This window comes from Neopsephotus bourkii, unplaced genomic scaffold (assembly GCF_033783945.1).
Source record: "Neopsephotus bourkii isolate Nb327-2 ecotype Australia unplaced genomic scaffold, CSIRO-AGI_Nbou_v1 NB_1139, whole genome shotgun sequence".
Taxonomy (NCBI): domain Eukaryota; kingdom Metazoa; phylum Chordata; class Aves; order Psittaciformes; family Psittacidae; genus Neopsephotus; species Neopsephotus bourkii.
In genome coordinates this window covers 3,250,832-3,275,655 of record NW_026901625.1, presented here as the reverse complement: position 1 = coordinate 3,275,655, position 24,824 = coordinate 3,250,832, and the positions used below count along the sequence as shown (strand labels likewise).

General features: G+C 46.3%; 2 protein-coding genes across 6 annotated transcripts in view; both read left to right on the top strand.

Annotated features, from left to right (window-relative positions):
• Positions 1–24,824, top strand: part of RHOC (ras homolog family member C) — a 415,761-nt gene that overhangs the window by 248,166 nt on the left and 142,771 nt on the right. The gene's annotated exons all lie outside the window — the stretch shown is intronic.
• Positions 11,121–24,824, top strand: part of KCND3 (potassium voltage-gated channel subfamily D member 3) — a 128,460-nt gene continuing 114,756 nt past the window's right edge. The window contains exons 1-3 of one of the 5 annotated variants that reach the window (XM_061363047.1): positions 11,183–11,250; positions 12,525–12,574; positions 16,401–17,585. In XM_061363047.1, the coding sequence (XP_061219031.1) occupies positions 16,477–17,585 (1,109 nt within the window). In that variant the 5' untranslated portion in view covers positions 11,183–11,250; positions 12,525–12,574; positions 16,401–16,476. Of the gene's footprint in view, positions 11,251–11,410; positions 11,574–12,524; positions 12,575–16,400; positions 17,586–24,824 lie in introns of those variants that run through there. The other 4 variants (XM_061363044.1, XM_061363048.1, XM_061363046.1 and 1 more) reach the window with 4 other exon arrangements.

Here is a 24,824-nt window from a genome sequence, read left to right as displayed (position 1 = left end):
AACCAAACCCCACAGAACGTTCCTCTCATTCTCCTAACTGGCATATGCAAAGTCCTATAGTGGTACCTGCATCTCCCTATTTCATTTACTGCCTTCAAACTGCTTCCCTTCCCCTTATCACAGCTGTAAACACGAATCACAGAGCTAGTATTTACAATGCAAATGTAAATGTAGCCCATTGTATGTAAGTTCACCCTGTTTTGCTCTCTCCTCAATTACTTTTCCCTCTGTAAGCTGTGCTGGTGCAGGTACATCACGGTTCAGATGCTGAGGCAGGCACAATGTTTAAGCAAGGAAAAGGAAGACACAAACCACCAAGTTCTGTTCACTACAGAAAGGCTTTCACAATGATGCAATGCTCTTAGAGAATGATGAGGAACTGTTAGTATGTTGGCCACGTTACAAAAGCGGTTGGTGATTAGCTCATGAACGGAGAGATCAATCCACAGGAGTGTAATAATCGTGGGTTCATTTTGCTACATGCTCTGCTCTGCACTTGATGACTAATTATCAGCATCTAAGAAGAGAACGTTATCTTTAAATCACATAAAGGCTAAATGCATTGCTTTTATGGGATGCTGAGGACTGCCCACGAGAAGGCTAAATATTTCTTTTATTGCTATGTTTATCTGGGTTTATCTGTGTCCAGTAGAAAATGCTGTAAAAATACTCTGTGGCTTCTTTGGTTTCCTAAACTTATAATTATCTCAAAAGTGAACACACTCAGCTTCTGCACAAGTAATTCACAGGAAGTGCAACCTTTGGCGTGTTTTCCCTGTTCCTCTTTGGATGCAGGAAATGAGGGGGAAATGGGCAGAGCTGGAGCTAAGACTATGGAGACAGACAAACTGCACTGGCTTTTCTTTCCCATATAATCTGGAAGCATTCCAAGGTCCTGATCACACAGCATTTCTTTCCCTAAGGTGTTGCTATGCCAAGAACCATTAACCAAACCACTTGCACTGTGACACACGTCTGCTGCTGAATACCTTTTCTATACTTGAAATAATGCCCTCACAGAGGCATACGTTACCTCCTAAAAATCCTTTTCCATGAAGACATTTATTACTCATACACACAAAGAGAGGGGGAGGAAGAAAGAACAGAAAGGTACTGGGCATCGTCTTAAGATTCTGAGCATTTAAGTGTTTAAAGTCATTTAAGTCTCCCAATCTTTCAGCCTGGGCACAGCCTGATTTTGCCTGGGTCCACCACATTGCGTGAAGCACCGGTGCTCTTCCACCCCATCCTTCCATCCTTCCCCCATGCCCACCTTCACACCTGGCTGCTGGCTGAGGTGGGAGATGCCTCATTTAAAGCCACATCTGGACTTCATTCCACACTGGTCATCCCTAGGTTTCCAAAAATCCATCCTTATTACAACCATAATTCCCTCTGCAGCCCATGGGGACAGGCAGACGCCTCTAGAATACAAATCAAAGAATAAAACCAAAGACTCATGCTCCTGCTGTGAGTCACCACCACAAAGAACCTCTTGCCACCACCTAGACTGAGAGCCAAGAGCAAATGGGATGTGATGGGACATATCAGGTTAGATGCTAAATCTGGCAGGATAAATCTGAGCCAATATCCAAGGCATGACCATATCCCAAACCTCTTTCATGATGCAGATCTTGAACCATCACTCAAGCCCAGTGTCAGTGTGGGTATTGAACCTCTCAGTTCACACAAACAAGGGGACAGAAAGTGAAGAGCTTTGAGAGGAAAAGCAAAAACTCTTCCCAGGCAATTCTGGCCCTGATTGGGAAGGGAAAAGCTGAGTCTCCCGGAGGATGCTCTGCTCTCACCCAACCAAAGCAGTGTCACAGCCCAGGTTAATCTGATCTCAGTGCTTCCCTGAACTACTCCCAGTATCCTCTGTTGTTCAGTGCCAGGTTTAATCCTTCAGTGCACACAGCATTCAGCCAACTGCTTCCTTTGCAGGTCTAGGAATCATTTGTGGAGCTCAGGAGAGGGGTTGTCGTTAGCCTGTACTCAAAAGAAACTGAGAAAAATAATTGCAAAGCAGAACAAAATAACCTAAGTATGGCTTTAATGCTGCAAAGCCTAGGGAATTAAAGCTCCTCTTTCTAAATGGCCATTAAATTCAACACGCAGGTTGATGCTGGTAAAGAAGAGGGTTTCTGAAAGTGAAGAATCATGTCTTCAGGGAGTGATTTAGGATTCAGGTCTGTTACAGAGACCCCAGTGTTCCATTGACATCCTTCAAGTGACAGTTGGAGGGTGAGGACTCAGCCTGGAGGGATGTCAGTACCTGTTCTGTGGCTTGTTAGAGGTTCCAGTTGTTTCCTGCCATTGAAGGAGACCAGACACGGATGCTAGGAATGAGGGAGGGAAACGGTGTGAGCCAAGAGTGGGTCTTGAAGGGAAATTAATGTGACTCCAGCCTTTGTGCCCCATACTGCAGAGATAATCCATTACAGGGAGAACGGTGCTGCTGGAAATGAAATCAGTAACGCAGAGGAGTCAGCAGCTCCTCCAGCACAGGCGCAGTTTAGTGCTCATTTAAAGCTCACGATGGACATCCAACAAGTGCCTTTTATCACAGAAAAGTTTAAAAGGGACAATAATTTCTGACATAAACCTCTCTGCGAACGACAAAGACCGGAGGCAGCTCGTGGCCAAAGAATAAATGTTTCCTGAGAGCTTAGCAACAGCTCCTGCACTGAATGTCATCATCTGCCTCGGAAGGCTGGCGCTGCATTGGCAGGATTAGGTGAAATTATCCCAAGCCCTGTTCACAATGGGTTTTTAGCTGTGCATCTTATCTTGCTGCGTGAAGGTCAACTGGGAATTATCCATCCCTCCTTTTGTTCATGACTAGAGCTATGATTAAAAGTCAGGAAGCACTAATTGTAGTTATTTCTTATTAATAACACTTAGTTTTACCATTGTAGCACTGTTGAAAACTCCTGGAATTGGTCTCTGTGCAGCAAGAACAGCGCATCTTGCAGCACTGAGCAGTGCATGGCTTTAGACACCTTTCCAGCACCAGTTAAAAGATTTCATTTTGCCATTTAGAACTGTGAAGGTTTGGTTGTCCTAACAGCAGAGTTTGGTTGTTCAGACCTGGTTTTCCTGCAGCATCCCTTAGGCTGGAGCCAGGAGAAGCACCTCGATGGCGTATAAAGTGCTGGTCTCATTCGCTCAGTGAACCAGCAGGAATTCTAAATGAACATCAATTCATATGTCTCTTGGTACCAGATTAATCATAGAATCATAGAATAGTTAGGGTTGGAAAGGACCTTAAGATCATCTAGTTCCAACCCCCAATCAGTAAATAATCACAACCATTCCCTTCTCACTGCTGCCCTTGTGTGAAAGAAGGGTTGTAGCTGTTTCCAATGGTTGTCTGAAGAGTCCTACAGCAGAGCTCTCCACCGAGCAGCAGGTTTGAACCCCACCTGACACCTTTGGCTTTCAGCTGGGTTTAAACCTCCACATTTTAATGGTGGTCAGGACCACAGAGTCCCCCTGGCTACAGACCAGCAAAGCACTTGGTGTGTGTTTACCTTGACACACGTTAGCAGCTCCCTGACTTGCTGAGCCATTGGATCTTCATTGCCCAAGGATGAGTGCTGGAGGTCAGCCCTCCATAGGCCTGCTTGGTGCATCCCTGCACAGCCAGGATGAATCAACATTCCACGACCATGGACCAAGTCGCCCCCAGCCATTCCCATGGGATCGGCGTCCCAGCAGGGATTCCTGAAAATAAGCAATCATGGGAGTTCAGCTGGCAGATTTACCAGCTCCTTTGCCTGCATGTTGGAGCGCTTTAGACGACTTATCTGCTCAGAAAAGGATTATTTTTGAGCCTCCCTTTGCCAAAAAACGTAAGCCTTATCAAATGGAAATCAGAATCTATTCTTCGGATCAGCAGCCTGGATCAAAGCTGAGGTGGAAATGAGGTCACAGAAAATGCAGACACTTTCATGAATATTTGCCTTGCTTTTCCTTCAGCTTTACAGCTGAAGGTCTCATCATGAACACGCCGAGTGCCTTCGCACAGTGCTGCACGCTTCCAGCTCCAGCCGCCAGGAACGCATCCAGGGGGATAAGGAACGGCTTTGTTTGGCTTCTATAATATATTAGATTGCAAACTACTGAAAAGTTCCATTTCCTTTCTTTCCCCTGGTGTTTATAATAGAGAGAGAGGAATAATCAGATCCAAATCCCTAGTTATCAGTGTCACTTCTAACCCAGAATAGCTTACCCGTGTTCTTCAGGTAGCTCCATGCAGGTGAAGGTAGTATCGCTGGTGGCAGATCTTTGCAATAAAAGAACAACATGTGGAAAAGATGCTTCAGCATTTTGTGTCCTGAGGATAAGAGGAATTTTATATACCTTTATTTCTGCTGATGGCAAAGAGCTGCTTCTCTCTCAACTGGCTGTTCTGGGCAATGTCTGCAAACTCAGAGGTGTCCAAATAAGAAGTGGCATAAAATTGTGAAGTCTCATCAATACCAAAGCCATCATTTGTCCTGAACTCTGTATGAATGCTATTACGTTGATCTATTGCTTGCCATTTAAACATTTCCTATGTTCCTACTTAAGCTGGCTTGCAGTCTGCCCTGCTATATCATTCTAGACTGTGCAACTTTTACATGTTATTCCTGGTACACAGTGTTAGAAAACACATTACCTGAGCATTCAGCTACACTGATGAATGTGATCTGATCTAATTTAAAGAAGGCATTAGCGTAACTCATTCCCAGGTGAACAACATGAATTTTCCTTCTATGAGGCTTCCTGGTCAGAAGCACATGCACAGTGCTTTATCAGGGGGTTTATCTGTCAGCTCATCATCTAATTCCTCATTGGTTTGACTTTGAATTTTGGTGTAAGCAAAGCCAGTCACATTCTAAAAGATGTTCCAATGTGTCTTGCTTAACCCCCCCCCTGCCTGTAACAGAACTAAAACTGGGTTCAACTCCAATGGAGTCTGCAGATTTGGTGATATTACACATTTCCCAGTAGACAGAAGCCCAACAGTTGTTATCTTCCTACGCTGCAAAGCAAGGGGGCTCATGCTTGCAACATCCCCACAATCTCTGGGCAGTTTATCCCTTTGACAGGTCAAGTAAGAGGAACCTGCTTTGTGGTTCATGCCAGGAGAGCATCACTCAGGTTGGGCTTCACATTCCAGCCAGAGACAATCATCAGCACCAGCTTGGGGGCTGCTCCTGTGGGCTATGAGGTCCATTGCAGGGGGGATTGTTGATAACAAACCAGAAAGCCAAAGTAAAGACAGGGTTTGCTTTCTGCTCTCTTTCAGAAACTGTGGGTCTCACAAACAAGCAAACATCAGCAGTGTCCTGGCCATGTGCCTGAATAGTCCCCAAGCCCCTTTAATGAGCTGATCTTCCAGCCCATCAAGAAGCAACACCTCCTTCATGTGTGCATGATGTAAGAGCAAGACAACCTCCTTTAAGAGATGCTTGCATAAATACCCCTTTTGAGCCTCTTGGGAAGCTTAAATGAGAGATTTTCCATTTGTGAAAAACCATTGAACACCGGACTATCCAAGAACACTAACTGAATTTGCTTTCCAGCTATCAGCCGCTGCTTCTGCTGCAAGCAAGTTTAAGTTAATGCATTAACAAAAGCCCTCTTTCTGTAGCAAAGGTCTGTACTGAGGATTAAGATCTCAATTCCAGGTTAGCCCTTAATGACACACACAGAGGAAAGCTTCCCTTCAGCCAGAAGACTACACCCTGCTGCAGCGAGACAGAAATAATGATCTTACAGGATTCAATAATACAAAACACAAGAAAACCAGCAAAGAACCAATCAAAATCCCACATAAAGCTTCCACACAAAAATTCCTAGTTATGGAATTCACTGCATGTAAAGGTATTTTTCAACTGTAAATCTGTTAGAAGGGGGTGGTATGATAAATTGGTTTGGGTTGGAAGGGACCTTAAAGCTCATCCAGCTCTAACCCCGGCTCTGGCTGCATGCGTGCAGTTTGCCTGCATCTGTGCCACAGCGTCTAAGGGACCGATGCTGCAGGATGCTCAACATGGCCCCGGCCATGCCTGCAGATCACTTGCATCTGCCTGCAATGCACAGAACCTGAGGGATTATAGAATGGTTTGGGTTGGAAGGAACCTTAAAGCTCCTCCAGCTCCAACCCCTGCCACAGGCAGGGACGCCTTCCACTGGAGCAGCTTGCTCCAAGCCCCTGTGTCCAACCTGGCCTTGAGCACTGCCAGGGATGGGGCAGCCACAGCTTCTCTGGGCACCCTGTGCCAGCCCCTCAGCACCCTCACAGGGAAGAGCTTCTGCCTAAGAGCTCAGCTCAGTCTCCCCTCTGGCAGGTCCAAGCCATTCCCCCTTGTCCTGTGTCCTGTGCCCTTACGCAGCTGCCCCATCTCTCAGCAACAAGCTTCCCATTGCAGCCCTGATGGCTCCTGCAAGCCTGTTGGGAGACAAAACTGCTGGCCAGCAACTCCAAGGACATGGAAGCCACCAGTGCCTGGGGTCCCTTCTACCTGACAGATTCTCTACTGTCTTTTGCCCACAGACATTTTAACACTCCTTGCCTCTAATTCAAAAGACAGACACATTCCTGAAAGCACTGCAACATAACTATAGAAGTTCTATCTAGTTTTGAAATGTGGGACTAACCTCACAGACACAGGTCCACAAACCCACCAGTACAACAGCAAACACAGTGCCATGCAGGGAAGGTGCTTACAGCACAAGCCAGAAGCATCCCACAGCTCCGTAAATCCAACTCCTCATCCTGCCTTGGTCCAGAGGTACCTCTGTTACAAGGCAGGGAAAGCTCTTTCCCCACATGCAGGGACTTCTGGGGAAGCAGTCTCAGAGCCTACAAGGAGAAGCTGGCAGCCTCAGCCTTTTATCATCTCCCTTTCAGCCCAGACCACCCCAGCTGATGCTGGAACTTAACGATCTCACACAGGGAATTGCTTGCAGCAGGCAGGTGAGCTTAGGAAAAGGAAAAGGGAAATAAAGCAAAGCTCCTGCCTCTCCTTGCATCCCCACACACACACTGATGTTCACCTGTGCAAAGCATGGGAGCAGCAGTTTTCTCCTCCAGTCTGCCCAAAACCAAGTGCCCAACGTGCAGGTCTTGGGTGGAGAAGCCCCATGGCTTTGGATGCAGCTACATACCCTCCATAGCAGTCAGCTGAGTGAGGACAATCTCTCTCTCATATTTCTCCTCCCTGCCTCCATATCTAATAATAATAAAAAGGAATCATGCTAGTGCAGGATTCATTCCCCAGACAATAGCTAGGCAGGCTGTATATTGCTTTATGGCTGTTGACTTGATTTAAAATGCACTCTTAAAACTGAAAGTACAAGTCCTTAAATTTGCAGTAAATGTATAGTTCCAGAGATCTGATTTACTGGTTATGAGCCACCAAAAACCTGCAATTACAATTTATTATATTGTTGACTCCAGCAGCAAAACCTGCAGCATCACTCTGGCTCTGCTAACTGTTCCAAACCTGGGAACTTCACATTAATTGTTTAGTTCAGGTCGGTTTGGGTTTGGTTTCTTTCCTTTCTCCCTTTTCTTTAATTGGTCCCTCAAACTCCAGGAGATAACGATGATTCCTCGGTGGTGAGCGGTCACCCCAATGTGTGTGAGATCCAAGCAGTGCAGGCAGTTTGTGCTTTGCTCAGTTCTGAGCTTTTTAGCCTTGCTTGACTCATAACTGCAAAAATTCCCAACTGGCTGGAGGCAGATCATTGCAACAGAAGTCCTGGACCATAAAACACTAAAGCATTAACAGCGAAGAGTGTAGCAAAGCAGCAAAGAATACACATGCTTACAGAGCTTCTTGCCCATTATCCTGATTTCCCTCTCATTAGCATTGCTTTGTCCTAACTCCCTTGTCTTCAGCAGATCTACCCTCACTTACACGGTACAAGCAAGAGGCACATCAGGCCTCTTGCACTAACAGAACAGTAGCACTAGTGAAAAAGAGCTGCAAATTCAGGATGCTGAAACTGGACTTCTAAAATCCCAGCCTGGTTTGGGTTGGAAGGGACCTCAAAGCTCCTCCAGCTCCAACCCCTGCCACAGGCAGGGACCCCTTCCACTGGAGCAGCTTGCTCCAAGCCCCTGTGTCCAACCTGGCCTTGAGCACTGCCAGGGATGGGGCAGCCACAGCTTCTCTGGGCAATGTTCTCTGCATAAATAAAGGGCTGCCACAGGCACAACTGCCTCACAAGCAGACATGGAATACCCAGGCACACTGAATCTCTTCCCTACTAACTGGTGGAGCAGCACAGCTTTGCTCAAGCCAACACATCTCTCTACCTGCTCCCTCCAGCTTTGCTTTCCACTTTGCCCTTCCCTACCTGCCCCATGCAACACACCTGGTCTCACCTGTAATCAGGAGTTTAACATGAGACTTTCATTAATTAAATGATAAGGTAGAATATGGGTAATTAAGCACAATCCCTGATGAGCTGCTGCAGTGAGCAGCATTGCAAACCAGTGCTACCATTTTACTCACCATGTGAAATGAGACTGGAAGAGTGAGCTGTGGTATGCACAGGCAGAGACAGAGGACAGTGGACAATAAATCAAAGCCCTCATTCAGCATCACTACTGTCCTTCAAGGGTGTTTTCCCTCTATTATCATGTGTGATCTTTTCTTTATTCATTAACATCAGCTGAAGCAGAAAATGTTGCAGCTGCTGGCTAGATAGCAGAGCTGCTGGACACCATCCATGGCTCTTTCCTCTTCCCGTTTGGAAAGCAGTGGCAGAATGCAGCTGCCTGCGTGGCTTTATTTCAGGTTGGAAAATCTCCAAACACAGAGTGGGAAAAAACGGAACACGTTCTAAATCAGAGATGCCTTGAACCAACCCCACTGGTTTCCAGGAGCCAACAGGCAATGAAAGGCTTCAGACAGCGACGTCTCTAATGGATGGGTCTGAAACTGCACAAGGATGCAAACAGTCCCCCTGTAAATTCTGCAGTGTTCCCAAAGTGGGGTTAATACAATCTCCACTTATCCTAAATAAATCCCCTGACCCTTAGACTTTTCATTAGGGACTATAGTGACAGGAAAAGAGGTAATGGGTAAAACTTAAACAGGGGAAGTTTAGATTGGATCTAAGGAGGAAATTCTTTCCTGTGAGGGTGGTGAGGCACTGGAATGGGTTGCCCAGGGAGGTTGTGAATGCTCCATCTCTGGCAGTGTTCAAGGCCAGGTTGGACAGAGCCTTGGGTGCCATGGTTTAGTGTGAGGTGTCCCTGCCCATGGCAGGGGGTTGGAACTGGATGATCTTGAAGTCCTTTCCAACCCCAACTATTCTATGATTCTACAATCCGTACCATGCTAAGAAGTCCAAGAGGACTCTTGAAGCATGGACAGTTGGAGGGAGGGATGGATGGATGGATGGATGGATGGATGGAGCTTTGGAGAAACACCCCATGCATTTGCTGTTCTGCACCCAAGTGACAAGCAGACAGACAAACACATACCTATTTCACTCCTTATACTTCTGTATAACCAATGTCCTTCAGGAATCCTAGAGACATTTAGAAATGTTCATACAGCCTGATAATATATTTTTGTCAGTAAATATGACTATATTCTTTCTTTAGATGGAACATAGAGCTCAAGAGACTTGGCCAAGGTTTTGAGCTGCTTGAGATATACCCAAGCAGTGTTTTCCAGGCTGTTTCAATCTTTAGACCACATATATAATTTTAAGCTTACAAGGACCGACTCTTTTGCATAACCATATTAATGAACTTTCCTTAATCCTTGCAGGCATTTTCACAAGCTTGGATCCAAAGCAAGGAAACCGTTGGCACAATCCAGAGGACATAATCAGACTACAAAGCTACACTGTTATGGCAAGCTGTAATTTCAAGCAACCAAGCTAGGGTTATTACTGCGACTGTCGTTACAGAACGCTTATGCAGCACTGCCATGGAGTCAGAGGGATATTTAGATGCAAAGTTACAGCAGGATAACACCCAGAGTAAAGAACAGGCCCAGTACAGAAAACACACTAGAGAGGCAGAGGATATAAATACAGAGCAAAAAAAAACCATTAAGTGAACTATATTTAATATTGATATTTAACTATGCAGCGTCTCTTCCAGTTGTCTCTCTGCATATGTGGCTCGGTTTAGCACTGGCAGGTTCTCTTTTCAGTAACAGAACGAGATAAAGTTGTTCCAAAAGTTTTAGTAAAACCTATGGTGCAGGAGAACCAAAGGAGACATTCCTAGAAAGAGAGAGGAAAGGGAAGGCAGAAAGAAGGAGCAAAAGAGAAAAGGGAGACATAAAGAGAGAAAGAAGAAAGGGACTTAAAAAGAAAGAGGGAGCGGGAGGAATGTTTTCACATTGGCCTATCTGCAGCCAGCTTGCTTTTGACTTTCATACTCTATTTAAAAATACAAAATCGGGAGCATTGAAGAAGAGCTCCCAAATTAGCTTTTTAATAGAGATCGGAAGTTAAAAGGGGGCCAAGTCATAGGGGAAAAGATATTCCCAGTCCCAGCCAGGCCAGAGCCAGCCAGGAGCAGGGCTGGAGCACGGCTGTACTGAGAGGCTGTGAGCTTTGTGGAGTGATGCCACCATAAATCACAGACAGACCTCTGGTACCAGGACAAGCCAAACGCTGCTTCTGGTTTTGCTTTCCTGTGAGTATCCACATAAAGGAAAGGAGCAAGCAGAGACAGGGGAAGTGCTCTCCAGGGGAAAGCAGACCTGAGGACAGCTAATAAAGGATGCTTTGATTCGCTTAAATTCACACAGCCGCCGGAAGTTTCTCCGAGAAGTTTTGGGATCCAGTTTGCACAAAACTATCTGTGTGTCCAGTGTACAGCTATTAGGATCCGCATTGTAAAAATCACAATAGGTTGTGTTTGCTGATGCAAAACCGCAACTCATTGCCCTGCTGCAGGCACTGTGGTGCAGTTTACACACACTGCTGGGGGGAACTGCTTTGGGGAAGGACTACCCAGCACCCGGCACTTGGGAATCGGGGTTAGACCTCCATTAACTGCATTGAGTTACCAGGGATCAGACAACGCTGAGGCACCGAACCGTGGCCCGTCCCCCTTCAGGGCCACCCGGCCCGGCCCGGCCCCTCCCCGCGGAGCTGTCCGCGCCCGCGGTGCTGATCGCCGCCGCGCCCGCGCACTCCGCGCCGCCCGCGCTCCCGGCAGCCGCATGGCAGCGGAGGCGCTCGGCGGGCGGCCGCGGCCGGCAGCGCCCTGCGGAGGTGAGGAGGGGACCGGGAGGGGACCGGCACCGGGAGGGAGGGGAAGGGGGGGGGGGGGTGCGGGATCGACCGGACTCGGGCTGGGGGCACCGACCCCCGGGGTCGTCACCTGCGGGCGGGGAGGAGGCACCGGGGCAGCGAGGGACAGGAGCGGAGCCCCCGCCCGCTCGTCCCCCGCACCCCGCTCCGCCCCCGGCGCCTCCCCGTCCCCGTCCGACGGCCACCCCGAGCCCTGCAGCCCCTGAACTCCCGTATTAAAGTGTCGCCCGGAGCCGCGGAAGGACGCGAGGCAATGGCGAGGCTGCCGCGCTCCGCTCTCTCATGTAGGTATTTGCTTTACTTTATGGAAGTCGCGAACTATCGCGGCAGCGCATCAGCCGTTGCCGGGGGCTGCCCGGCAGAGCAGGGCAGGACTGGCTGGATCCCGTTTGGGCTCATAGTGATTTACTACATGGGGATCGCCGGCAAACAGATAAAAGAGCAAGAAAGCCAAGGTCTTGGAGCGTGGAGAGTCCAACTTCTGGCTGTGGATACAGAGGGATGGTGCTAGGGTAGTGTGGAGACAAGACTGGTATGGGCTGCTGAGGGGCATGGCAAGCAAGAATGGCAGGATGAGGGGGAAAGGGGCAGCTTTGGGAGAAAGATCGGTTTAGGTCTGGCTTATTTATTTTTACACCTGAGCGTTGCCTCCTGCCTGGTGTAGGTGTTGGCTGCAGGTTTGTGATGCTGATGGCTCATTTTCTTGCCCAGAAGGGACATCTGCGTGGTCCCCATGAGCCAGGGACGCACCGGGAGCTCCAGAAGGGACCCGTGAAGTTCATCCTCTACTTCTCCCCCCTTCATCCCCCCCTTGCCACTGCTGTCACATTAGCATGCAGGGTAGGCTCTGGTGCCTCCATTTGCCGGTGGCTCTGTTAGCTCACGCCGCCGTTCCTCGGTCTCGCTTCACACACAGCCTGTCTCCCCGGGACCAGCTTGGATCTGTCTCCGGGCTGCATCCAGCCGAGCAGCTCTCCGGGACCCGGTGCCGTTTCCAGCTGGGTTCAGCAGTGAGCAAAGCTCCGAGCCGTGCTGGAAGGGGAGGGCGCAAAGCGAAGCAAGCACAGGCGAGAGAGGCAGGGAGAGGCTCCGTCGCTAGTCATCTCTCTATATATACTTTCACAATGATGATCACATTTACTGATTGCTTCTGACTTCATTTGGAGAGGCAGTCAGAGGCAGGCAGAACGGTTCACCTTTTATCCTGAGGAGTGCCTGCTTCCCCTTCCTTCCAGTTCCCCAGATTCAGCCCTACTCTGGGCACTGGGAGCATCTTTTCTGCCAGGTAAGGCACCGCTGTGAGCTGGAGATGCAAGATGGGGCTTTTCGGGCTGTGTAGGAGGGAGGGCAGAAGTTTGCATGCATTTATCCTAAGCCTGTTGCTTTTGCTCCTAAACCTCTCCAATGGGCTGAGGGAGTGAACATGTTGTGGAAAGTTTTATTATCTGATGTGGTTGTGAAGAGAAAGGAGTATGTGACTGACAGAGAAGAGGAAGCTTTGGCTGATGCATTTTGCTTTAAAGCAAATACATCTTTGCTGCCTGAGCCTGACCCAACAAGGACAGGGAAGGAGAGAATGGATGATCTCAAGGCTCTTTGCTCCCATTAACAGTGTCTCACTGAGAAACTCCCAGCATATTTATTGGTTGTGTTTTAAATCATCCCTGTCTACTTCTAGAGAGGGAAACACTCAGATTTTTGTTCTGTTCCTGCTCTCATGAGACTACAAAGACACATCTATTAAGTACGGCACTGCCGTGGGAGCTGACAGGGTAAGGAGCCAGCGGTTATTCCTTGACCCTTTAGGTGAAGAGAGAGAACTGTGTTCCCAAAGTTTTCCTCCAGAGCTTCACTGACCTCGCCAGGTTTCTGTTGGAAACCGGGATGATCCCTGGTGTCCTCGAACTGCCTGCGGCACCGACAGCCTGCGGGAGCCAGGGTGGGCAGGGGGGGCTCGATGGTGCTGGGACTCCAGGGAGGGGGACAGGGGGTCACACCACAAGCTCCTCTATCAAATCTACTTGCACCTTGGCACTGGCCTCGTAATTACCTAAAGAAAATCGATTCTTTTATCTATAGATGCTGACTTTCTTAAATCAGAGGGAGGCAAATTACTTTTTTTCATGTACCAGGTCTTCTAAATGTCATCAGCAGGGAGCCCAGCCTCTGTTAACTAGTTCCTTTCAAATTACATGCACAAACTATGGTAATTAAAATTAGAAATATGTGTGCAGCTAAATATATGCTTCTTAGAATCGAAGTGTGTCTGTTTGCTCGGCGAGATGAAGACTCTGTCAACTCCACAGTAGATTCTGAGCCCGGGCAATTGCTTCGCAGCTTAAAAAGACTCTTAGCAGTCACCAAACCCCAGAAACCATGCCAAAAAAAGGAGGATACTTTCCACATTCTGTAGATAAACCAGTTACTTTGTATTTTTTACCCAACTTAGTTTGCACTGCTCTGAATTACAAACCCAGCCCTGTCTCTTCATTTTCCATCTCTTACTTTGGGAAGGGATGGAGTTTCAAGGACTCGTGGACAAGAAGCAAAACCTCTGTGACAGGGGATATCATAACTCTTCTCCCTCTCAGTCCTTCAGACAATTTATAGCTGGAAAAGACTCTCTGCTTGTGTGTTTTGAGAAACAAATGGGACAGATCTAATGCAACTTTGAAAACCAAACTGTCCCCACTATGGTCCTTAACCAGCTGCATCCCTTGCTCACAGAGAAATGGGAACTAAACTTCCCCAGAAGAATACCCCTCTCTTTCTCTTTTGTTTTAATCTCCTGTCCACTTCGTAGCCAAGATATTTATGGCTTCCCCATATACACTGCCAGCATGGAAGGGCCCATTTTATCTTTAAAAATTGATTTAAAAGCATGCAAATCACTTATGAGTTACCAGTGCTTTATTAGAACAATTATATGTGAAGTATTTATAGTGCCTCAGCAGCTAATGTAGGTAACCTGGAATTTACAACCCAAGTTCTAGAAGTACAGGAGAGGTTTCTAATGAGGCTCCTCTGAGAAATCAGGGGAGATGAGGATCCAGTGCACTGCTGCTGGTCAGGTCACCCTACGTCACCAATCAGTCCTGGTGGAACGACCGTGGTGGTGTCACTAATGGAAATGAAAAAGCAGTCAAGACAGCTTACCAGTTGGGGAAACAGGAACGGGATGCATTGCGTTGGTCTCTTGGTTATTTGCCTTTAGATACTTGGTGATTAATGAATAAAATGGTTTTCATTTTGCTGCCACCTCTTTTTCGCAGCCCTGTTCTTAATGCTGGGTTTCCTAAAAGTTCAAAGATCCTTCACTACTGGTATAAGAAACCAGCAGCTCTGCTCAGAGCCACAAGAGACTGCCTTTCAGCTAAAGACTGGGGCACGGTTTCAAAGTCATGTAGAGAAAGTTTGCAGTGCTCAGCCTCTTCCCTGCACAGATGGAAGAGCCTGGTCTCCAGGGCTGTCAGTCTGGCACTGTAACACAATAAATCCCCTCTTTAGGGGGAGAGAAAAAGTACTGCATAGAAATACTGAATGATTCTTCATAGGGAGATACTGCAGGCTCTTTGCTCCAGTGTTGTGTGTATAAAACCAAAGTGTCTCCTTGGGATACACCTCACTATGGATTATTATCCGTTTCGTAATTACAAAACCTCTTCTAGCAGCAGTAAGATGCTTGCACGAGGGACTGCGATTGTCCTTTAGATAGTAAAATTGCACAGAAAGATATTCCACATTAAGGTGATGAATGTTAATGTGCCTTGAAGAGGAAGAGTGTTTCTGTGGGCAGGTTAGTCATTTTCACCACAGATTGATTCCATCATTTTTTATTCAGTATTTTGATGGCCTGTTGGAATCAATAATGCTGCAGCATTACTGGCTGGAATGGCAACTTTCATGTAATTAAAAACTTCAGAGTAAAACTGCCTAGAAGGATACAATTAAGCTTCAAAGGCCTGAGTCAGTGGAATTTCCATTGATAAATCGACTTTTGATAGGGCCCTAAATGCATCTTCAGTGATACCTTTCTCTCACGTTAATGTCATAGTAGAGTTAGAAAAACATTACGGAAGTGAGAGTAAGTACAAGTTAAACCAAAACTTAAATATTGTAAGAACTCTGATCAATAAGAAAGAGAAAATTCAGGGGTAGATCAGAACCACAATAACTACTCTAAATTCAAGAGCATGCTGGCTGACGATTTGGACAACTTGAGGTATTGTTCATCTAAAAATCAAGAGTGCAGTGAATGTATTTCAACCTAATAGTCTTTCAGTTCTTCATCTGAAGGACTTCTGCCTCTGTTAGCTGGGAAATAATCCAGGTATCTTCCTGATGGGAGAAAGCTGTCCAACTTTGGAGGCTTCCCTCATCCTGATGTTCTTGGTATTCAGGTAGCAGCTTAATCCATCAGCTTGCACACTTGGGATTCACACTGACTGTTGCTCAGGTATTTGGAAAAACGCTGCCCTGAATTTTGCTCTGAGCCAGTGGATGGATGCAATATTTCACAAGAGTAAAACTCATCTCTAAATAAAAGAGACCAGCAAAACACTGCTGCTGAGGCCAGGTCTTCAGCTAAAGATGGAAGAAAAGTAATGAAAACCAGAGGAGCTTTTCAATTTCTTTCAGCTGGAAATGTTCTTACTGCAAAATCCCTTATGTATTGAGCTGTCCTAGGACTGGAAACCCAGCTCAGTCCACTCATGGCTTTTCCTGGCATACAAACTCCTTGGCTGAACTGCAGGCTGATTTCACTGGAGTTCTCAGCTCTTTCTTGACAGCTGTAGTTAAACTGATGAGCACATGAGGCTTACACCTGGGGAATTATGGATTAGTCTTGTTTGTGAGGAAGCAAATATAAATTAGTGTGTTTATGCTACTTTTAAAATGCTTTTAATGAGGAATCATTTGCTATTCAAAATTTCAATCTATAATAATGCCATAACCCTGCAGAGCTGATTATCCTGTGCCTTAACATCATCCTTCAAGTGGGAGATATGGGCAAGCCACTTGTTCAAATTCCTTGTGTACGTACCCTTAATACAATGGGGCAAGACACCCCTCTTGACTGTGTTGTGTTTTTACTCTGTTCTCTATTGTAGATGGAACTGATCTGACTTCCAACAGGTCTCAGGAGCAGCCTAACCATCTTCTCCAGTAACAAGGCCTGGGGTCATCATGGCAGCAGGAGTAGCAGCATGGTTGCCCTTTGCCAGGGCAGCCGCCATAGGATGGATGCCAGTGGCCAACTGTCCTATGCCACTGGCTCCAACGGAGAAAAACAAGAGGCAGGATGAGCTGATCATTCTCAATGTGAGTGGCAGGCGTTTCCAGACCTGGAGGACTACACTGGAGAGATACCCAGACACTCTCCTGGGTAGCACCGAGAAGGAGTTCTTCTTCAATGAAGACACTAAGGAGTACTTCTTTGACCGGGACCCTGAGGTCTTTAGGTGCATCTTGAATTTTTATAGAACTGGCAAGCTGCACTACCCCAGGTACGAGTGCATCTCTGCTTATGACGAAGAGCTTGCCTTCTATGGGATCCTCCCTGAAATCATTGGGGACTGCTGCTATGAAGAGTACAAAGACAGAAAGCGGGAGAACGCGGAGCGGCTGATGGATGACAATGACTCTGAAAACAACCAAGAAGGGTCCATGCCATCCCTGAGCTTCCGGCAGACCATGTGGCGAGCCTTCGAGAACCCCCACACCAGCACCTTAGCCTTAGTCTTTTACTATGTCACCGGTTTCTTTATTGCTGTCTCTGTAATCACTAATGTCGTGGAAACTGTCCCTTGTGGCACGGTGCCTGGAAACAAGGAGCTTCCATGTGGGGAAAGATACGCTGTGGCTTTCTTTTGCTTGGACACAGCTTGTGTGATGATTTTCACAGTTGAGTATCTGTTGAGACTCTTTGCGGCCCCAAGTCGCTACAGATTCATTAGAAGTGTGATGAGCATCATTGACGTGGTGGCCATCATGCCGTACTACATTGGCTTGGTGATGACCAACAACGAGGATGTCAGCGGAGCCTTTGTGACATTAAGGGTTTTCAGGGTTTTCAGGATTTTCAAGTTCTCTCGCCATTCCCAAGGCTTAAGAATCTTGGGCTACACTTTGAAGAGCTGTGCCTCTGAGCTTGGCTTTCTCCTCTTTTCCCTCACTATGGCAATCATCATCTTTGCAACTGTGATGTTTTATGCAGAGAAAGGGTCCTCAGCAAGCAAATTCACCAGTATTCCTGCTTCCTTTTGGTACACTATTGTAACCATGACAACACTGGGGTGAGTATTACTTCTTCTTTCACTGAGCAGCAGGCGAGCATGTACTAGGAGCTTGACTTCAGTTACTCTTAAGCTTTTTCCTGGGTGCATGTTTGAAAAGGGGCTGGAACTGTTAAGGGCTTGATTGTTCTTTGCCTTACAACTTCTGCAATTTATGCTTATGTGAAGTTGTGTAAAACAGAAAAAGCACTTACACCCACTTGACAAATGCTTGGCACAATGGAAATGAGTGCAGGAGGAGCAAGGCTGTGGAGTAGCAGGTCCTGCTTCACGCTCCTTCGGCAGGAGAGAAAAGTTAACGTGAGTGCAAGAGACCTGGCAGGTAGAGTTTATGGGCTTTCAGGCATTCATTTGAGCCACAGGTTTTACACAGAATTGCTGATGTGTGTGTTGTCTCTCTTCGTGATGTTGGTCATTTTTTCTTCACTTGACATGCCAGGAACTATGTATTTCCAATGGATATTGTGGGCCTCTATACTGAAAATACTCCATGATTTCCAGGACGTGATTAGTACTTAACTGAGCAGGATACAGGCTTCCTGTCTGTGTTTAATTGTGAGTTTAAAGAAACGATATGCATATGTTGTTGCAGTAGAATTTGAAGCATTCCCATGGACAGGTACAAAGATAATGATATCAAAGCAAGGGGGATGTAGCCTGGAGGGCACATTTTTCCCCTATATTTCATTTCCGTCTTACAGATGTTTTCTACTGAGATTATAGATTTGAGCTTCTGTTGCTCTGAACTAAAACCTTGGTAAGCAGAATGACCAAGCCCTCACCCTCATGGGGTTATATAAAATCAAGTTGGCATCACTGGCTGCTGCTTCAGGCGGGTCCAAAGTCAGGATCAAATGCAATCTCTTAATACCACACATCAGAACAATACACTAAGTTTACAGTTACTTTGCAGGGAGTTTTGCCACTGGAGATTCACACAGTTTAATATTCAGTTGTAGACAATTCTTGTAATGTGGTGACCGCTTTTTCTCTAAACTGCTTTTGATTTTAAACACTTCCCTGGGCTTGTTCTACATGACCAGGCTGGCAGTAGCACTTTTCAATTATTAAAATCATAATTCAGCTCTCAGAAAGGAGCAGAATCTGACATATGACAACTGCAGGCCTGAATTTCTTCATTAAGTGAAGATGTAGAACATGTCTGTCAGTCACTAAAAAAGACCCCTTTTTAACTCCTTTTTACCATCTAAGCAGAGTTTGCATGTTCAATATGCCAAAAGCTGAGTTCCTTACCTGGGAAAAGTGCTTGTTTAGGAATGGAAGCCGGGCTTTAGATCCCAGCATGCCCCAACCTGCTGTTTCACATTCTTACTGGCCCATACTGGTCAGTTCCCACCCTCCCATCCCCATCGCTGTATCTGAGCAGCTTCAAAGGGACACCTGTGCTGGGTGGCTTGTTCACATCATCTCTATGAGAGGGAAATGCATAAAAACACAGCTCTGTTTTCTGGTTTCTGTTTAATAATGATGGCACCTATCTTTGTATCTGCACACATGTCTGGACATTCACACGTATGTTGCTTTATATTGGTGATGGGAGAGTCTTGTTCTCTTTCCCTCCCTTTCTGAACACATGGATGGACAAACCAGAGTGCTCCTGAGGACTTGAAAGTGTTCTCAATCTGTGTAATCACAGAAATTAGAGATGAACGAGTGCTATAAATGAGTTGACAAGGATTTTAAAAATGAGATGTTTAACCGTGGCTTTGTAAGAGTTCACTGGAAAGGGACCTATAACATGCTGTGAAAGCCTTAAAGCTTTAACTTCTGGTATTACTGATTTGGGGCTTTTTTTGCAGGATTTTAATTAAAGTAGGTGTCTGTAGAAAATAGGCTGTCAGCTAAGTTTAGTGTCAAACCACAGGCTCACAAGCAACTCAGAAACCTCAATAAGAGCAGACCCAAAAGAAGCCCTGTGCCCTCTGACAACACCCATCAAGCACTCAAAGCCAAACGCTCTCCACTGGCTCTCTCAAAACCTCTGCCAGAAAGAGGAGCTGCTGCTAAGAGCCATAAAAACCTAATCCCTGCCAGACAAGCATCACAGGGCCCCGCCAGACCCCTCCTTGGAGAGGCACTTTGTGGAGCCAGAAGGGTGGTGCTGGGGTCCTAAGGTACCAACGGTGCCAGCTCCAGCCCCTGGCTCACGCAGCAGCTCTCACCCACTGCTTGGCATCTCAGCACAGAAACTCCTGAGCTAGAGATGAAACTTTTGGCCTCAGGTCATTCCAGCTTCTCACGCCCACCACTGGAGTGGGTGGTTAACACCTCCTGCCCCCCTCCACTTCCCCATAAACCCTTCCAGCTTTGACAAACTGTCATTTTCACACAATATTTCATATACATCTCTCTTCAGAAGTCATTTCAATATGTTCGGAAGGATCTTGTTACTTCATAATGAGAGTTCTGGCAATTCCTATCCCACAGACCTTGCCAAAAAAGCAGCCGAAGTCTCTAACGTGCTTCTTAATAGTTGGTGGTTGCCAGTTTGCTGCTTGTGCTTCAGCAGCACCCAGAGCTTTTATGAGTATCTTAAATATTACCATTTGCCATTAAAAATCCAGCCAGCATTTCAAACAACAAACTGTAAAGCACAGTGGGGTTTAACTCAAATCTCTGCACATATATATGTGGGTTTTGTTTTGAACACTGAAAACGCTGAAATCCACATAAGTGAATGTTTCCCTGGCACTGGAATTCCACCATTGCTTGTGGCAGGATAACTTTTCCCATTTATTAAGACACTCAAAAATTACCTCTGTTTTGGTAAAAGTTCACTCACCACAACCAACCAAGGCTATCATTAGGAAACCAATAACTCCTACTGTTCCGTACATCACTTGCTGTTATACCAAGTCCCTTGGTGTCTTTAGGATACAACTGAATTTCCAGCTTGATCCAGAAATGAAAAGCAATAAAAATGCATTTCTTCTTGAAGGTGAAGCACTGTATAAAATAGATTAAGTGCTGCTTTTGGTGGGGTTACAACGCAAATCGGTCTGGAGAATTCCAGGATGACTTGCAAGCTCCTTAGGCAGTTAACAACCCAAGGAGATGGGTACAAGAATGATTCTGGAATGGGAAACAAAGCAAAAGAATTAAATTATACTGACCCTGCATCTCTGATCCCTCTGCTGTGCTTGTCAGCCCTGCTTTATCAGAGGCTGGTTTTAATTTAGCATGATTTAAATTTTGCTCAGGAGGTTTCCTAATGAAAGCATTATTCTTGGGTGCATCTTAAATCAATCCAAATTACCCAAACAACTATTCCAAATTAATTCAAAATCAGCTATCCAATTCATGCAGAAACACGTTTCTCCAGAGGCCAACAGCTACCCAGCTTCTCTCTTGCCCTTGTCTAAACCACCAAGACAATAAATATTAGCTCTGCCAGCCCCTGTTCTATGTACTGTAGGAGGTTTTGATCCCAGGACCCTCCATCTCAGCCACTCAGGGGCACAGTGCTGGTCTGCATGGTTCACATTCACATCCCTGTCTTGGGGTCTACACAAGAGCCACCAGCTTTACATCTGTATGGAGGCAGTTTAATTATCATGCATTTTGTTACCTTTCCACCAATGTCTTGCTTTAATTTGCTTCTCAATAGCCTGGGGTTGTGGATGGGGCAGCCTCCTGTTTCACTGCCCACCAGCACACATCAAACCATGGCTGCTGTACGAGACCTCCCTCCCAGTACTGAACCCCACACTGGTTTTGCTCCGAGCATGTATTTTTCTAAGCTTTTTATAGCTGTTTCCATTTCACCTGACAACAGCAGTATGTTCCAGGCCCTTGGGCAGTGTCTGCAACCTGCAGTGTAGGCAGCAAAGTATACTTGTGGCCACCATCCCGGGACATGGAGATGCTCCAATGTTCCAGCAGAGCTGGGGCTCCTGGTGTGGAGTACACTGGAGCAGACACCAGCATCCCCATCCCCACCAGGAACAGCCTTGAAAAAGGTGAGATCTGCAGTATATCCCAAGGGAATCATCACTGAGCTCTTGGGCCATTTGTGCCAAGAAACCAGCAGTACCATGGACCAAGGAGCAGAGGTTGTTGATGGAGTTTGTGCTGGTTGGAGCTTAGGGATAAGTTGTGTGATTTTCCAGTGCCTAATGGAGGCTGAGCTCCTGGAGCTCAGTGCCCTCAGAGTGGGCCTGGGAGAATCTGTCCTCTGTCTGACTGTCCCCTTTACATTTGCAAGAACATAATGGTCTCAAGAACACTATTCCACTCTCAAATTCAGCTGTGCTGGTCAATGAGTGTGAAAGACACACATCAGTGCACTTGGACAACACAGTCCTATCACTATAATTCCTTTAAGGAATCAGGTTAATGCTAGGAAGTCAATAAAGCAGACATGCTGGCCTGGTTATGTCAACAGCCCGAACTGGAGCAAGATCTGAAATTCCTTGTAGCTTTTATTAGTCGAGTGCTGAGAGAACAGGGAGTTGGGATCTATTTTGGTTTGTCTTGGCTCAAGCAGGTACCCTGTGGTTCTGCAAACCGTGGGTCAGAGGGAGTACGAGAGGACTGACGCTGGATCAAGCCCTCTGCAAGAAGCATCATTGCTTTGCTTATTTCTTGACCTTTCTTATTTATTGGTATTCAATCATGGATGAGAAAGGGGATGAAGCAGTGAAATAGCACATGAAATACCTGCTGCCAAACTGCTGACAGCCGAACTGGCATGAACTGATTGAATACTGACCATGCTTCTTGCAAAGGCTGCCAGGTACTGTGTGAACAGAGAGCTCTCAGCAGTTATTCCTCAATTCAAAGCCCTAAAAGCACTCGAGCTGATAGTAACCTTCATTCCCTCCTTCCTGCAAACTCAGAGGAGTCTGCAAAGTAAGGAAAATAATAAATCATCTCTGGAGCGCTGCCATTCCCGGGTTCTCTGGGAAGATTGCTGTTTGGCTCCGTAATCATATTGTGTGTGTCACTACTTCCGTAACTGCCATTAAACTGAATGTGGAAAAGTGCTTTAATAGAAACACTACTTTGCATATTTAACGTCAGCGATGGGAAGAGGGGTGAGATGTGGGATATTTCCTTGGCCTCTCGCCATTTCCCACACAGTCAACAATTCCTAAATCCAGAGGCCAGAGAACAGCTTGAATTTAATACAAAGTCCAATCAAACAATGAACTGATGGAACTACACAAAGAAGCCATTTTCTTGAGCTTTCATTCCCTTGGCTCCAGTTTCATCTTACACAAAACGTGTTATCAATTCTCTTCTCCTAATGGATTTACAGATACTGTGTGCAAAATGACTTTGTACCAGAAATTACAGGAGGAACCTTTTCCCTTTGCTATCCTGATGTAAATCTCAGGCAAGCATCTCATCTTTGAGATATCTGCATTCACCAGAGCTGCAGAAGTGTTAAAATACATTTACTCATTCTCAGAGCAAAGGGATATTTTTCTCTCTTAAAGCAAACAATGATCTGTCCTTAATGCTTTCTGTGGCTTTGGATGTGTGTAGCGATTGCATGTACGTGCAAACACGCTGTTCTGAACGTGTGAGGCAAAATAACCGTCCTTTTGGGTAAGCTCGTCGTATGAGAAGTGAATTATTTTGAACAAGGCCAAGTAATGATACTGGCTAAAACCGTAGCGTGGCTGCTAAATTTACCAGTGGAAGCCCTGGCAGGGATGCATCTATAGCAACTGATTTACAAATTCTTTCTAAGCTCCTCTTTCTAGTTTTTTTTTAACTCCCTTTCTTTCTCGCGTGCATCACAGTCAGTGCCTGAGAAAGAGAGATTAAAGATAACATTGTGTTTCACTGGAGATGAAGGGAAGTGATTGGCGTGCTGACTGGATCGGAGCTATTTTTAGTCTTATAAAATGATAATTTCATAACAGCGCTGACCCAGTAAAAGTAATTAGTTTAGAGAGATTGGCTGAAAAGAAGGGACAGAATAGCCAGTGTCAGTGGGAAAGCAGGGAAAGGGGAGGTGAAGGTAAAGGCCCTGCAACAAATTAGCCAAAGCTAATTACATCTCGCAGCTGATTACAGCCTGTACAGTCAGAATCAGTGTGAATTCTGAGCGATGCGGGTGTCCGCACCCCCCCAGCCTGAGGTTGATCCTATACCCAGGTACTGCCAGCACCCACATCACCCATCACGGTGACATCTGCACATCACATCCTCACCCAGACTCTCCTGCCTGGCACAGATCGAGCATGGCGCACCTAAAATATGAAACCAGACTCCTGCCCCACTATAATGCAGGAAAACAACATGAGACATTTTTACTGCAGTTTCTTAAGGAATCGTAAGGGTCTAGTGGATGATGTCCCAGCCTGTGGCAAGGGGGTGGAACTGGATGAGCTTTAAGGTCCCTTCAACACAAACCATTCTGTGATTCTATGATCTGTGGATTCTGCATGGCTGAAGCCAGAAAGGGGGAATGCGTGTGATCAAACCCAGCTTATTTCTAGGCTGTAGAGTGTTCCAGGCACTGTAATGCAATCACCTCGGTAAAACAATGACACAAAAAATACAGCAGAAGTGTAAGATAACCAGAGAACCTTTTCTCATTGCGAGCCAGCATTCTTCCCTGTCACTCATCACACTTACAGCAGTGCTCCAGGACCAGGAGGACAGGCAGGGCTCAGCCAAGCTCTGCCTTCTGGACACGCAGTGCCTACACAAACAGATTGTGCCTATTTAACTATTTACCACTGCTACATTAGAACACACATTCAAGGGCTGTAACTCACCTCTTAAAGTTACAAGTAAGTGTGGAAGAGTTATTTTAAAATCAATATCTAACAGAATGCCATTGTTCCAACATTAAAACCTGCTGGGAAATTACTGGGAGGCATGTGGCAAGTCAAATCACTGCGTGCCAGGGGAGGAAACAATTCATTACTCCTTTAAAAGGTGCAAGTCTTCACTGGCTTTCATTCTGGTTGGAAATGAAGCTGGAGCATCTGGTTCTTTCTTTCCCTCATTCTTTCATGATTTCCCTTGTTTGTTCTGGCTCTACACTGTGGACTTCCTCTTATTGTCTGCACGAGGCCATGTGAGGTTTGGGTCCGGGGCCAAGCGCTGCGGTGGCATTGTCACTGCTGTCACTCCTCCTGATGGAGAGTGGCACTCTGCATATGAATTCTCTCTCACCTATAAAAGCATCTGCAACACCAACAAAACCCAAAGGAGCAGTACTCACAGTCATCCTCCAAGCAGGCTCTTCACCACTCG